The following is a 17,373-nucleotide window of genomic DNA, read 5'->3' as shown; positions in this document are numbered from 1 at the left end:
CCTAGTCACCAACAGTGAAAGCTTTGGCAAAATTTCCTGACATATACAAGAAAAGTCCAAAGAAAATTATTCATCCAGGTATTTCCTGTATTCTTCTTGTTGTGAAAATGATTTGAGAGAAACATTTTCCTTCCTTCCTCCCATTACCGGATACTGCTATAAAACTGTTCAGCCAGAATTATCAGTTTAGTCTATTGTCATCAACTGGCTGTCACCAAGGTCACTGAACATAAAAACATATAGTTGGGGAAGCAGTAGAATTAGCATTTAGGTTCAAACCACGAAGAAAATACTATTATTTTAAGTTTGCTGATCTCTAAAGATATTTATGAACTAAGTTATAAATTAATATATACACAGTACAAAATAGTAAAGTTCAAAGTTTAGAACGGACATAAAATTTTTTAAAAAATGCTCCTTTGGTTTAACTGGACTATTTCTGTACTTGAGGTCAGATGAAGATTTTAATTTTAATACTTAAAAATTTATACTGAATTCTCATGTTTTATATCTTTAACTGAAACATTTGAAAATAGTGAATAATGAAACCTCATTATTTTGGGGGGCCTTTAATTAATACAAACTCAATGATTCCTTCTATTAAAGGAAGCTAGGAGTCATAAAGAAGATAAATTAGCCATTTTCTTGCAGTTGCTACTGCATATTCTATCATATAGATTTGTTATAAAACCTAAAGAAATTGAAAAATGGATACATCAGGTGTATCTCTAATTCTGTACTTTTTTCTCATTTTGGAACTTTATGAGATACTCATCCAAAAAATTATAATCTATGTGTTCATGTAAGAAGGGTAAAAGTTTTTCTAACAAAATCTGGAGATCTGAATTACATTTACAAAAAGGCCTTGTACTAGTGTATCATGAAAAAAAATATTTTAAAAGTCACCTTAAATTTTAACTTATTTCATTTGTTTGATGAAATTGGCAAATTAAATCAACACTAAATACAGCTTAAAAGAGAAATACTTTACCGAAAAATTTCTTATATGAAGTCTCACAAAGTAATCAAAGTTTGAAAATAAATCTAAATTTGGTAAATCTTTACACACATATGCATACACAAACACACACACATAACAATTTGTTGGCTTTTTCTGTCAATGAAATAGCAGTCTATAGCTCTTTAAAACCAGGAATTTCTACTTCCCACCCCTGCCATGGAATTACTAATAAAAAAGAAGAATGTACTTTCTTCATGAGAATTTTTATACTGTAGGAAAATAGCAAATGCAAATTATACTTTCCCGTGCAAATACTTGATTTTACTTTTGAAATCTGTCTGGGTCTTCCAGGCAAGTAATAAATTAGTATGTAATAACTTTAAAGTGAATTAAATCAGTTTGGTGAACAAAAACCATTTGAAATCATGTTTGCCTTTAGAAAATCCTCCTATAACGTGCTAACTTAGATTTTCATTAAGCCTCCTACAACTGAAATATTTAAAAATTCCTAATTTAGAGTACTAAATTTGTCATCCCAAGTAATGCTAATCAAAAAGGAAAAAATAATAAGGATAACTCTTAAAAAGAATTTTGAAATTCACCTAATTGAGTTTATGAGACCAATGACAGGGTAATTTTATTTTTACACTAAAAAATATTCCAGATATCTTCAAATATGTTTTAACAGAATTGCATCTGAATTTATGTGATCATCCTTAAAGGGGCAGGAGAAATGAAAAGGGGTCTTGGTATATTAGGAAATACTGTCTGTTGCTGAATGTGTCTTAGTGTGGAGTCTTTTGCTAACTATATTCCCATGGCCCTGAGAAATAAAGAAAGGCATGATGAAGGTTTACAAACCCTGTTCCCATTTTTGATAAGAGGAAAGAAGCAATCATAGTAATGCACTTTGATTGCAGCTGGATGAAGTTTTGAGAAACACTGATCTACATGGATTAAGTCTTGAATTGGGATTATGAGAGACATGTAAAATGATCTGATATTTAAGTAAAAGGTTCATATATTGTGTCTGTGCCTTGAAACAACACATCTCAATTATTTTTTAAATAATTTACTTTTTCTTTAATAAACAGGCTTACTCAACTAGTTCTTTTCAAATTAGTTGAGACTTTGCCTAAAAAATATATTAATCATGTTCTTCTGATATAAAGAAAAGCAAACTTCAGAAAAACACCACAAAGGTACTAAATACACTATTACCTAATCCAACTGAAAAAATCATGTAGGCTATTGTATCTGTGATAACCAATTCCCTCATGGGTGGGTACAAAAGTCTGGATTAACAACTCTGAATCCAGGAGAATAATTAATATGGAGACATGCTATCATTCATTTCCATGCTTAATCTGCTTTTTGTTTTGTTTTTTAAATCTGCTAATCCGCTCAAGGACCTTTTTTAGTTATTCCCAGAATGAAGTTATTTATTCTTATTTTGAAATAAATTACACTTCACTATTTTATGTACTTTCAAAAACACATTATTTCTAGGTGTGTGTTTAAAGATTCAACTGAAATACAAGTATACATGCATCAGTTTACTTTGGTGCATCAGCGACAGGGTGTTCCTGTGTTGGATGGAACAACCACCTAAAAATATGAAAAATCCCATGTACCTGTTGAGAGGGCCTTGGAGCAAAAGAATGATTCCACATAGGTACAATGTACACAAAGTTACAAAGATGGGAGTACTCTACCCCAAAGAAGGGCAAAGTTAAGAACAGTCTATATTTATAATGGTCCACATCAATTCATGTTGAAGCATGAATTGATTTACTACCCCTACTTCTTTTACTCCACCCCTGTCACAGTGAAGAGTGCCTGGAGTATCCGATGACAATATTACCTGATTACCTACTAAAGTAGCAACACCAAGAAATGACACCAAGCCATGTATAAGACACTGGAATTGGCACTTTAGTAGAGTTTGAAAGAAAAAGAAGAAGAAGTGAATTAGATATGATACTCCACATCATTTTAGTAAACTGGGTGGTTGTTGTGTATCTTTTTCTACTATCCATTTTGTAATGGATATTCTATGACACACAAGTATGTTTCCCAAAGGCTTTATAAGGATTTAAGACAGTGCCTTGTACACTAGCTATTAATAATTGGTCAAAGGGGGAAATTCTGAAATGAAGTTAGTAGTTCTTGGCATTAATGAGAAAAAATTTCGTTAATGACGAGATCTCAACCACATTTTTTCAATCTAGTTCAAGTTAAACACACACACACACACACACACACACACACACAAAGACTTTGTATTCTCAAAGAATACAAAAAGGGAGTTGAAAAGGTCATGACCTATTCAGATGTATAAACTGGGTCATCAGAAATACCTATAAAAACAGCTATTTTTTTAATTTTATTTTTTTAAGATTTTATTTATTTAAGCCAGAGACAGCCAGAGAGGGAACATAAGCAGAGGGAGTCGGAGAGGGAGAAGCAGACTTCCCTCTGAGCAGGGAGCCCAATGAAGGGCTCAGTCCCAGGACCTCGGGATCATACCTGAGCTGAAGGCCATCATTTAACGTCTGAGCCACCCAGGTGCCCTAAAAAATAGCTACTTTCAAGATATATCACATTTTCAAGGTCAACACGTGTGGCAGGTATCCAGAGCTCCTCCATGAATGGCTTTTAACTTTAACAAAAACTTTCCAGATCTAAGGAAAGTAAAATTTTTACAATACTCCAATAAACATTTATTAACAATAAAGTTCATCGATTTGCAACAGGACTTTAGTTATCTTGTCCCTTCTCCTTTCCTTTACTAGTAGAGTGAATCACATATTCATAGAACTTGTGGAAATCTGTATAACTATTTTAGGAACATTTTCTCTGTCAATTTGATGATTTTTCAGAATCAAAATAATTCAACTCTACCATAGTTGTAAATATTAAATAAGCAGTAGAGTCAGTATGTAATTACTCTTGTGTTTACAAACCAACAACACTCATAAAAATCACTACAAATACAGTGGAACATTGATTAACCTAAATATTCAAGAGAGTACACTCAGGTTCTTTGAATTTTCTTGGCTCAGACCATAAAAGGTTTATTAGAGATCTTACAAAAAATTGTTGCTAGTATACTTTTCAGCCTTAAAATGCACACTATATGCAATTCAAGTGAAATTGACTACTTGAGTTTATATGTTGCTAGAAGGGGGAAGTTACACATTTGAATGGGTATTATCTTCCTCAGTATAATCACTGTGAGATAATGAAAACATTATAACTTTGTAGAACTCTTCTTTTAGAACTGCAGTTAACATTACTTCATGAGCATAGAAGAAAAGTAGACTCATTATTTTATAGTCTTTTCAGATCTTTCTTATCGAATACCAAACTTGATCTTTTAACTTTTCTAGAAATTTTTTTTTAACTAAGGGAAAAAAACACCTGCACTAGTAATACAAATATTTTAAAAATATGTTGTTTAAAAAGGAAATTAAAAACAAAACCAAAAGTAAACATGTAGCTGTAGAATTTGAATGAGGGTACAGTATCCAAACCTGATGATTTTGATTAAGATAACACTGATTTTAATGTGTAACTCCTTACTATAATTTTTAAGCCTTATAATCATATCTCATCATTAAATGTTGGTGCATTAAGATACCATGAATAGTACATTTCAACAAAACCAGTCTGGGCATCAGGAAACCTTGATTTTAGCCTCATAATGTCCTAACTACATAAGGGATAATGGACAAATCACTTGACTGTAAATGTGTAAATGAGAGGTCTGGGTTAAAAAGACTTCAGTGTACCTCGTATCTCTCATGTTTTAAGCACTCACTAATTAAATTGATTTATCTCTCTTCCAAGAGAATCATATTTTAAAACTCTGGGAGTATTAGTGATTAATATTTTGCTATCTAACACTCCCTTGCATTATAGGTAAAGGTACCATCTTTAAATCAATTTTCATATGAACTTAAAACTTTTCTAATAGTCAACCACCTGCCTTTCTTACACAAAATCTCATTTCTGGTTGTTGTTTTTTTTTTAATTTAAAAGACTTTTTTGTTTCATTTTGCCAAAGGATTTGGAGGGATTTAAATAAGGCCTTCGTCTCATTTAGCTGTTTTTTTTACATTACTCTAATGTCTAAAAGTATATCTTTCATTAATCGGAGGCCTCTTTCCTCACCCTATTCCCTGATCACACATTCCTACCAGCATACCCACCACCCTTGGCTATACTGCACCCTCCATATCTCTTGCAGGAGTTATAATAAAAACTATTACAGGAAGATGGTAACATCCTCAAACTAGGGGAAGTATCTGCCCAATACTGAGACCCATGATGGGCAGAGATTGATTGGAAATTGTATTCCAAGAAGTTAACCAGATAAGGTGAAAATGATCCACCTCTATATAAATGCATGAGTACCATTTTATAGTATAAACTCGTAGCTAGCAAACTATATTACCTGCCCATGGGTATGGTAAAATATGTATAGAAATACAAAAAGATTAGGTTACACAATGAGATTCTCCTATACCTTTTGAACCCTTATCCTATTATTGCTATATTAAGAACTGTGGAAACTGAATCCCAAACTTCTTTTCTGATATGCTATTCAGATTTGAAGGCTGGAAGTCAAGACCCAGGCTACTCTCTGCTTTTCAGCAATCCAATACTAGCAGAATTCTGAAAAGGTGGTTTCACCACTGCCACCCCTGAATAAAAAGGAAAGAGAATAGGTGTCAGGTAATATCAACATCAGATGTCACAGGCAGTCATCAGGTTATTCTTTCAGCTGCTTACCAGTATGACTCCTTTTATGTACCATAAGCACATTGGGCCCAATGCAAACCATGCCACAGACGTCACATTTCAGTTTACCATTCGGAAGCCGGATTCCTCCCTCGCCTTGAAGCTCCTGGACTTTCCTGTTGTCAGCCACCTCGCTGCTCTCAATTAGGGGTTCTTCTAGGCCGCTACCTTCATCATGACCCCTGATCTCATCTTCACGGCTCAGGGGTTTCCTGTCACACTCTTCGTCACTCTGCATTTCTAGCTTTACTGAATTTGCTGTAATTTAAAAAAGAAGAAATGAAGGGATTTTAAATGCAGGTCGTGGTGTCACCTACATCTCTTCTCCACCCAGTGCCATTCTACGAACACGGATGGAAATCACCAATGCAACATTAATACAGACTGTGCTCAGAACTATTTGAGTGACTTTGGCATCAAAGTGAAGACGGCTCAGAAAAGCTCTAGTCAACAGAATGACACTTTATTTGTACACTCATTTCTTTCTTTAACTTAGTTATATGATTTTAAACAAGTCCTTAATTCTGGTATGGGCTTTTGATTTTGTCGCTACCGAGACTCGGCATTGTGTATGATACAAGATTAGATCTTGCTTAACCCACTGAGCCAGGCTTCTCCATAACACTCATATCTATATACTATAAAAATACACATATAATATATACATAATATATATACCTATATATATATACATATATATACACACACACACACAACATACGCATACAACATACACATATGTAACACTTCTGTCTTACATCAGAATACTTGTGTAAACCTGCTTCAGGGCTGAGCAAGAGAAACAACTTGGTATCTCAATCTAGCAAATGTCTTAGATGTATGAAGGCATACCGTCAACGCAAATACCCTAAAATCAGCTTAAAAACATATATTCAGTGAAGAGCTATATAAATGTAGGGCAGAGTGCACAGACTTCACATGCTCTTAAGCTACTCCTTTTTTATATGAAGAAAATTCTCTATGGAACATATTAGTCTGCAAATCAAAGTATTCCAGCTTTAATCTATGCACAACAAAAAGCAATGAATGACAGGAATGGCATAGCAGGCGCGCACGCACTTCTGACTGTTAAGAAATTTAATGCCTTCTGTTTGCTGTTTTTGGATCATCCCACAGAAATGTTGGAATTTTGTTAGCACAGCCCTCATTCTGGATTGCTGACAAAGTCTTTTCACAAAGCAGAAACAGGCTTTAAATGAATACCAGTTTTTTTATCCCCTGATCTTGAAAATTCTTCAGAAATCATATCAAAGTTCCTGTGCAAAGCAAATTATGTGGTACTACTTGAATGAAATACCTTCATAAAAAGGAAGTAAGTTTTTTTTTGCTGAAATTTTCTTAGAGAAACCACGCATTCTGTTGATTTGTCATTAGGACTTTAAACAGGTAGCGCTATCAAAATGGCTCTTCCCCTGCTCCCCTTCCTTGGAACTCCCCTAAGAATAGAGGCAGCATGGGTACAAAATGAGATGATTGCTTTTACTCCAAAGACCATGGCTGTGACATTTATTAGCAGTGTAAACTTGAACTAATTATTTAATGCCTAAACCTTTTTAGTCTTTTGTTTGCAAAGCAGACATAAGTTCAAATCACAAAATGAAGTTTAAGTAGAATAGTTCAGCTATTAGGATTGAGGATCCTATAAGCAAACTGCCTGGATTTGAATACCAGCTCTGGCACTCCTTGGAAGCAGTGTCACATTTTATAAGATACTTAAATCTTCTGTGTACTTTATAAAATGAGGATGATAATGGTACCTACTTCTCAGGCTGATGTAAGCATTAACTGAGCAAATACAGAAAATGGGCTTAACTCTTGTTTTTTTGGTGGCAGACGGTGCTCTATTTTTTCCATAAAGTTTTGCAAAGATCAATTATAGTATATATGTACACTACTCTGAGATGTATAAAACAGTATATAGCCTTTTTGGCCCCATTTCTTTAAAGCTTTATTTATTTATTTATTTATTTGACAGACAGAGATCACAAGTAGGCAGAGAGGCAGGCAGAGGGTGGGGAGCAGGCTCCCTGCTGTGCAGAGAGCCTGATGTGGGACTCGATCCCAGGACCCTGAGATCATGACCTGAGCCAAAGGCAGAGGTTTAATCCACTGAGCCACCCAAGTGCCCCTTTTGGCCCCATTTATAATAGAAAATCTCCTACACTGAGTTTTAACTAACGTACAAATTAGTACCATTTTACCAGTTTTTGAGAAGAGGAGACACGATACTTTATCCCTCTTCATTTCCCCAACATGTTCAAATAATGTGTGGCCTCTAAGGAGGTATTCAGGCAGTATTCGCCGTGGTGTTTTAGTAAATTAAGAATTTTCTTTCTTTAGAATTTTTTTAAAGATTTTATTTATTTATTTGACAGAGAGAGAGAGCGAGAGATAGATCAGTGAGAAGGAGGACACAAACAGGTAGAGAGGGAGAGGGAGAAGCAGGCTTCCCGCCGAGTGGGAGCCCGATGAGAGGCTGGATGAGGGGCTCGATCCCAGGACACGGCGGTATGACCTGAGTGGAAGGCAGATGCTTAATAATTGAGCCACCCAGACGCCCCAAATTAACTCCTTTTCTACTCGAAGTTCACCATCCCTAAATTCTGATCTCAAAAGCAACTTTTATCCTCATTTTCTTCTTTTTAAAGATTATTTATTTATTTATTTGACGGACAGAGATCACAAGTAGGCAGAGAGAGAGAGAGGAGGAAGCAGGCTCCCACTTGAGCAGACAGCCCGATGCGGGACTCGATCCCAGGACCCTGGGATCATGACCTGAACCGAAGGCAGAGGCATTAACCCACTGAGCCACCCAGGTGCTCCTTATCCTCATTTTCTAATTGAGAACAGTATGTGAGTGTGTGTGTGTGTGTGTGTGTGTGTGTGTGTGTGTGTGTGTAGATGGTCTCTCTTTACACAAATTGGAGTGTACAAATTATCTGACCTTACTTTGCTTTCTTCATTTAACAATATCTGTTTAATTTTTCCATATTATTACACAGAAATGCACACTATTCTAACAGCTGCATAAAATCTACTTTATCAATATAATTTATTCCTAGGCTTTATCAATAAAATCTAAGATTGTTTGCTTCTATTATAGATATTATTATATATCACATTGAACTGTCAAATCTGTTAGATAAAAACTGGTATTTTACTATAGGTTTTAATCTGAATTTTTTATGGGTGAAATTGAGCATCTATGTCTATGTTTAAATGTTTGGGGGGCTTGGGGGACTTTTGGGGAGCTGGTTATGGAAGTTATTTGCCCATTCTTCTACTAGGTTGTTGGTTTTTTTCTCACTGAATTTAAAAGCTTTATATGCTAAGGAACTTAACCCCATGTTTGTTATGTTTTGCAAATGTTGCATTATCTTATTACTCAAGGGTATTTGGGAGCATTTATTCTAATTTTACATTTTGAATTTTAATGTTTTCAACTGTGGTTTCTAGAGTCTGTATTTTGCTTTAATAAGTTTTTCCATACTCCTAGAAGTTTTCCATGTTTTTTTTTTTTCTGGGAATGAAAATTATTCTAATCAGAGTAAAACACTAATTTTTACCCTATGTAGTCCCATATTTCATTCATAATTCTCATTTAAAGAAAAAATTAAGAAAAATGAAAAGTATGACTATATAGCATGACTTCATATACCAACCTGTGAGCAAACTCTCTTGTATATTTAAGTGATGTACCAGAGGTTAGAAACTACACAGCAACGTCATCATTTATATTCCTGAACTGGTCGACATCTGATAAGCTGCATTTAAAGACTGTAAAGTCTACAAGCATTCCATTTCAGGAATTAAAGAAATGTATCTTAAAAGAGTAGGTCTGAGTTTGAAACTTCTGGGCCTCTTAAGTTTCAAAACATCACAAAATTATAAAGAATATAACTTGATGTTATATTAAATGATCACCTTTCCCCTAGTGAGAATATTATAATACGGACAACAAATATAATATCTAATGGGTAAAATGTCATTTAAAAATTACTGTGTATAGTTAGAGCTTTGCATCCACAGAGGAATATAACTGAATATCCAAAAAAGTAAACATTTGTTAGAACTTAAATACAGAAGAAATGGTAAACTTTAGCAATCTTTTCTCCAACCACATTATAATCTAAAGTATTATATGTTTATCACATATGAATGTACATACTACTGCTATAGTAAATATATTAATTTATATTCATTGATATTACTATATTTACTAATCAATAAATGCAACATTTTATTATACATTATATTTTATCACATATGAATGTATATATTACTATAGTAAATATAGTAGCTTATATTCATTGATATAGCAAATCAATAAATGTAACAGTTTTAGTATATACATATCACAGATGAAATTTTCTATTAATATGGTGGTGTATGTACAAACAAAATCCCATCATAATTAACTCCTTACTCAAAGAATATAAAGAAATTCCCTCACAATTTTTTTCACTATTTAAGATGTTTCTAAATAATGCAGAATACTATATTTTAACTCATTAATTAAACTTAAGTCTTCAGTAAATTTATGTATACTCTAAATTATAATTTATATATCAATGAGTTGTATTATGATTATTTGTAGCTATAATATATAAAGCTACTATAAATATTAATCATTGTATAATATTCATAGTATATTTGTTATCAAAATTTTACTCGTTATTACTTGGTATTTCTTTTACTGTTTGGTAACAGGAAAACATTCTCATAAATGGGCTAATTTCTATGAAGTTGAGAATTTGTTAGTGTGAGAGGGATGAATTCTTGTTATTACAATCTCAACACCAAGAATTATTTTATAGACTGTTTCCTCAATATGCCCAAATTTTACATTCTTCTTTTCATATCTATAGGAATTTATACACATTACTATCTAATGACAAACTAGTAAAGACAATATTTTGTAACAACATATTATTAGCAATGAAAATGGATATGAAATAAGATTTTTTTAAAAGAATTTATTTATTTGACAGAGAGAGATCACAAGTTGGCAGAGCAGCAGACGCGGGGGGTTGGGGGGAGCATGCTCCCCGCTGAGCAAACAGCCCAATGTGGGGCTTGATCCCCGGACCCTGAGATCATAACCTGAGCTGAAGGCAGAGGCCTAACCCACTGAGCCACCCAAGCACCCCTGAAATAAGATTTTAATTAATTGATCGGTTTTTTCTGTTATTCAATACTATAGTCATAAATAACTATAATATATAGATATTTGAATATTTTAATGAACAAAATAAAGATGTTTGGGTATTTTTAAGTTAAAGGAGATAATGTGATTCAGAGTTTATTTTATTTTTTTAAGAGATATTATTTATTTATTTGACAGAGAGAGACAGCGAGGGAACACAGTGGGAGAAGAAGCAGACTTCCCACTGAGCAAGGAGCCCAATATGGGGCTCAATCCCAGGACTCTGGGATTGAAGGGTGACCTGAGCCAAAGGCAGACACTTAATGACTGAGCCACCGAGGTGCCCTGATTCTACAATTTACAAAAAGGACAAGTCAAATTTTAAAGCATTCACAATTCTGAAGAAAAAGTTAACTATACATATTTTTAGTTGAATTGGAGATTCATGAACATGGATAAAATAATAGTTAATAAAAAAGAATTTTATGATCAATTTTACATAGAAGCTTTGAATATATTTCAGGACAAAACGTACAAAGTTTACCTTTAAGCAAAAAGTTGCTTCAAAAGGCAAACAGGTTTATAAATTTAAAATCCCCCCCTCTTCTTCATGCTTCTAAAGTACTACTGAAATTTAGGATATAGCTTTTAGATGCTACAAAAACACAAAATTTAATTGCCTCCATTTACAGATGTTCACACCAAGGCAGAGAAGTAAAGAGACTTACCTAAGGGCTTATATTATAAGTGACTCCCAGGCTAAACAATTTTCAATTACAGAAGTTTCTTCAGTAACCATACTAGGCTCTCTACACTCAAAGGCTTCATAATTATCCTTGTTTTGAGATATGTAATAGTGAATGGAAACGGTTACATTAGACTTGCCTTTAATTCACTAAGATGGTATTAAATAAGGAAATAAAAGAATAAGAGTATTTACAGAGATAACACACGTAGATCACTATTTTAAAAAGGTAGCAAACCAAATGGGGAAATATTATATTTTGTGAAGCTGTTAAAAACTATTTTAAGGACTCCCTGGGTGGCTCAGTCAGTTAAGCATCTGCCTTTAGCTCAGGTCATGATCCCAGGGTCCTGGGATCGCACCCCGCATGGGGATCCCTGCTCAGCAGGAAGCCTGCTTCCCCCTCTCCCACTTGCCCTGTTTGTGTTTCTTCTCTCCCGGTCTCTCTCTCAGTCAAATAGATAAATAAAATCTTAAAAAAAAAAAAAAAACTAAACTAATTCAGCTTATGTCATAACAAAAATTTCTTTGCCACTATTATTGCACTTTGAAAATTTAAAAAGACAATTTAAAACTTGAATATATACCATGTAAAAATGAGATGGAAATGAAAACTACACATTGTTACATACACATGATGCTCCTAGAACTCATCCATCTCAGCCAGTATGAAACAAAGACCAAAACCGAATTCTCGTTAGAAATAAACAAACTAGCAAATACTTATTAAGTACTTGCTGCTTGCCTAATAATTGCTAAAAGTGATTATGATGGTTTAAGACTAAGAGATGGAGAGTATTACATAAGAAGTCCATGTCAGGGCGCCTGGGTGGCTCAGTGGGTTAAGCCGCTGCCTTCGGCTCGGGTCATGATCTCAGGGTCCTGGGATCGAGGCCCGCATCGGGCTCTCTGCTCAGCAGGGAGCCTGCTTCCTCCTCTCTCTCTGCCTGCCTCTCTGCCTGCTTGTGATCTCTCTCTGTCAAATAAATAAATAAAATCTTAAAAAAAAAAAAAAAAAAGAAGTCCATGTCAACAGGAACAGGTCATGGAAGAGTTCATGACTAAGAGAAGAGAACTATTTTACTAACACATATACTTTGGTTACATAATTGTTGAAATATTAACCCCAATGGTACATATAGGGAAAGAGACTTTTCCGGAAATTGGACATTCACTACTTTTTACTCCATGCTTCCCTCAAGCCACCCACCTATGCAAGATAGCATACAATTCTGCAATGTCTGGCAGCTGATGTCAACAAATAATAAAATTTTCCATTTTTAAAATTTGGGGGGAAAAATAATTTTTAATATGTATGGTAAAATACATTGAAGTTAATTCTGAATTATCAAATTAAAGGAACAAATTCTATCCTAATCCTTACAACTGTCACAGATAATTCTGTCATTTTAAAATGTCAGCTTTGGGAAATAGCACAGTAACCAGAACCTTAGATATAATTATTATAATATTTTTAATATCTCAATTAAACTTCCTATAACTTAAAATGTTGTTATTAGTATGACTTGATTCTACTAATCCACCAAGAGATTATTAAAATTTCATAGCTAGGAAATAATACAAAGGGATTATGATTTATTTGCTGTATTTAAAAGGATATATTTATTATATGGAGTATAAATAGGATTTCTAGATTAATTACTTATCAAATTAGTGATTTATACCTGTTCAGTTTCCAATTATATTTTTTAATTTTTAAAGGCCGTAAATACTATGAGACTTAAAAGAAACATTTGTTTCACAGTAATGAATAAAAGACAGTTAAAACCATTCTTTAATTACTAAATTTGGGGAGAAAAGTCTTCCAGGTGTGATATATAAGTGGACTTTTTATATGCTTGGTTTCTGTTGCATGAGAATTCAAGAGGACACTTGAGTGGTGTTATTACTTACAAGCATCAATTTCTCCCAGTCTATGCCAGCTACTTGAAATGGTGTTAAACACACTAATTGAATCAATATGTCGATCTAATAATCTGCTGAAGTTGCTTCTGAGCTAATATAACTCTCTCTCATTTAAACTATCGAAACAGAAACACCAAACATGATTAAATCCATGTTAACAGCCCAGCAGCTGTTTAAATAACGTGTTAGAAAAACAAACTGCCTTCAAAAGTCTGATGTAAAGCACAATTATTTACTAAGAACTTAACAGTCTAAACAACTAAAGTAAAATCACAACAAAAATTATTTTAAGGTATGTGAAATCATTTTATAAAAATCCTCTCAACAATATTTCACACCACATGAACACTTTGTTTCTTGCAACTGTGAATAAATAAATGTGTAAGCCCTGCAAAACAGCTCCTCACAACATCCTTCAAAGATTCGTTTTATAAATGGTTTTAGAAAGTCCAGACACTGGTGTCGCTCACCTGCAGCTGGGCCATTTGTGGGCCTTTTCAGTGTGCACAGCACAGCACAGCACAGCACAGCATTTCCTTTTCCTCCCCACCTTCTCTTCTCTAATAAAGTGACATTATGTATTTCTTAAACCTACTAGAGTAACTACATCAAGACAGTGCTGATTTCTGATATGCTCTCATTCTAAGAACGGTATAGTAGAAAGTTTCCCTGTACCTGACGCAGGAAACCAGGGTCTTCACCTCCCCCTCTCTCCCTAACTAATTGTGGGACCTTGGGATATTTGTTTTCTTGGATTCAGCCACCTGCACCATCTAACATACGGGGAAAATGACACTTGATGTTCATGAAAACTGCACACTAGATAGTCTCTTTACACTAATAATAGCAATAACGGGAAAACAGCAACTTCCTATAATTCTTCATGATTTATAAAATACAGACTCTGTCTCAATTGATACTCAACAATGCATGATAGGACAGTTACAGATAAACAAATGGAGGCATCAAGTGATTTTCCCAAGAACACAAACTTAGTAAAGGTTAACCTGATACCATTTCAAGGTCTTCTGCCTCTTTCTATGACATGATACTGGCTCTCCAATTAAATAAGTAACTAATTATATTCAGGGAAAATATTGTATTTAGGACAAACAGGTCTTTCATATGCTATAAAACTATGTCCACTGGCTGAAAAAATACTAGGAATTCAAGTTTATGATGGTCAAATAAAATAATATTATTTCCCTAAAATTAACTCTCAATATTTTCCATCAAGTCTGGAATGTATATGTCCACTCAAAACAACTACCTCTTATATTTTACATCTGCTTTGGTCTTAAGGCAGAGATAGGGTTTGTATTCCTGAAGAATTTGTCAATACATAATCCTCTACCCATCCCCAAATTTTCTTCTCTATTCCTTGATATGCTATGACTTATCAGTGGTAGGTAAAGACAGCCATTTGAGGAATAAGTCAATATTATCAGTTTTAATCTCTAAACCAACAGTTTATGCTGGATGTCATTTTAGGACTTCCTTTGTGGTCAAATTTTGACAGTTTTGTGTCAGTTGTTAAAAGATAAATCATACCCAAAAGCAGCCCATGTAGTATTTCATTTCCATTTAAAGAGGTGTTCATGAAAAATAAATACAAAATATATGTTCTCTCTAAGAAAGAAAGAAAAGAAAAGGAAAGAAGAAAAGAAAAGAAAGTAAAGAAAGAAAGAGAAAAGGGATGACCTTAATGGTCTCCCACAATGCATGAAACCTTATATAGGATGCCCATCATCAAACCACAGTGGCACAGTGGCATCATTGTAGCCCAAGGACAGTGGCACAGCACAGTGGCATCACTGTAGCCCAAGGATGAAGTTTCAATATTTTGGCAGACAACTTGTTCATGAGAAATGTACAGTGTGGAGGAAATAAGCCTACTTTAAATAGAGATACCACAAGCAAACAACAGTCTGCTCCTTTATCCATCCTTTAAGTGAATGATTAGCCAAGTCCTAAAGATTCAGTATATGCCACTTCTCGCATATCCTTGTTTTGGCTTTTTCATGCAACCCAGAACGACTTTAAGATCATCTGTGCCATTTCGCCCAGAACAGCTAACTGATCTCTCTTGTCTTTCGTTACTTTCCATTCTTCTAGATTCATCCCATCCTCATGATTCATGCCCCATTATATTCACTTGTGCAGTTAATCTTCCTAAAGCATAACTCTTATTACTCTCCTAAATGTCTTCAATGACCGCCCACTGTATATAAATTAAATACAAAGGTGTTGGTGTGGAATTTAAGGACATAGTCAGCATAGTTCTATCATAGCTCTCAGCCATATGTTCTATGAGTCCCTTAGTCATTTTCCAGCCATTCTTCCTGGAACACATCCTATGCATCTCTACTTACTAGTTTTTCTTCCTGGCTCCTATTACTATTTTCTGGAATCCCTATTTCTATCAATATTAGCATACCATTCAAGGCCATTTATCTCCTACTTTTTAAAAAAAGATTTTATTTATTTATTTGACAGATCACAAGTAGGCAGGCAGAGAGAAAAGGGGGAAGCAGGCTCGCTTTGAGCAGAGAGCCCAGTGTGGGGCTCAATCCCAGGACCATGGGATCATGACCTGAGCCAAAGGCAGAGACTTAACCCACTGAGCCACTGAGGTGGCTTTTTTCATGGTGTATTTCCTGAGTACAAAGACACATTCTACTGATTTCTTTAGTGTTTTTGCCTTACTTCTACATTCCCTATAGTATAAAATCCTTGAAAAAAAAAAAGTCCTATCTTTATTCACAGTTGCAAAACCATTATACCCTTGCATACACCAGGCACTCAGTAATTGCTGAATTGTTGCTAATTTACATATTACACTTCTCTTGGTAAATTATGGAGACCATGCATAAATTAGCCCCAGGTGACAAAAAATATATCAATACAGAGTTGGGTTTTAAACACAAAACATCATCATCATAATATGATTAAAGGACCACTGTATGACAGGAAAGACTATAGGTGCCTAATACATGTCTCCTGTTTGATCATGATTGCTACTCTGTGAAGTACCTAATATTACCCTAATTTTAGAGATGAGGATGCTCAGATGGGGTGAAGTAACATGTCCCAGTCACACCTCAACCCAGAGCCAAATCTGAGACTAGAACTAGAATTGCTGTTACCTTATGTCACCAAAACCAAACTGGTTACTAGTTACCAGTAAAGAAATAAAGAAAAAAGGGATGTTAAAATGTTAATGAAGAACAACTCTGAATCAGCATGTGCCATCTGACATGATTTTTTGCATAAGTCTAATACAGGTGTAAGTAGTGTGCCAGCTTTGAGTAAAGCGAAATTTGTCTGAGAGCCTGTTTTGGAAGAAGACCAGCTTATAGTGCCAGATTTTCTGAGCATGGATTTTATTTCATATAAGAGCAATCTACTTTGAACTGGTGTTTGGCAACCGTCTGCTTAACATAGCTGTGGGAGGTTTGTGAAGCAAATTACATTGTGAAATTATCTCTTTAATAAGGGGAGCACAAATTTTTAACCAAACTTCTCTAATAAGTAAAATCATTACTATAAAATCCAGCGGAGTGGGTATGTTCCCAAAGGGACCCAACACACTGGACTGCCAGAGGTCACTAAGGACGCTTAAACCAGGTCAGAAGGCAGTGCTGCCGGCACGCTGAAGAGAAACAGATAAGAAATGGAGCAGGGTTTCTATTACAGGGCAACATTAACAGAGGAGAGAACCAAAGCCACGCAACACACTTCAGCGGCTTTACTGAGTCTCTGAACTGA

At 34.6% G+C, this 17,373-nt stretch overlaps 1 protein-coding gene across 16 annotated transcripts in view; it reads right to left on the bottom strand.

Moving 5' to 3' along the window:
- The window catches only part of IKZF2 (IKAROS family zinc finger 2), a 158,480-nt gene that overhangs the window by 51,232 nt on the left and 89,875 nt on the right, over positions 1–17,373 (bottom strand). For 10 of the 16 annotated variants that reach the window (XM_082691184.1, XM_082691183.1, XM_082691177.1 and 7 more), the window contains one exon: positions 5,759–6,025. In XM_082691184.1, coding sequence (XP_082547310.1) covers positions 5,759–6,025 — 267 coding nt within the window. The remainder of the gene's footprint in view (positions 1–5,758; positions 6,026–17,373) is intronic. The other 6 variants (XM_082691176.1, XM_082691175.1, XM_082691174.1 and 3 more) reach the window with 1 other exon arrangement.

The sequence above is a fragment of the Mustela nivalis genome (assembly GCF_964662115.1).
Source record: "Mustela nivalis genome assembly, chromosome: 11".
Classification (NCBI taxonomy): Eukaryota; Metazoa; Chordata; class Mammalia; order Carnivora; family Mustelidae; genus Mustela; species Mustela nivalis.
This window is presented reverse-complemented; position numbering and strand designations above follow the sequence as displayed.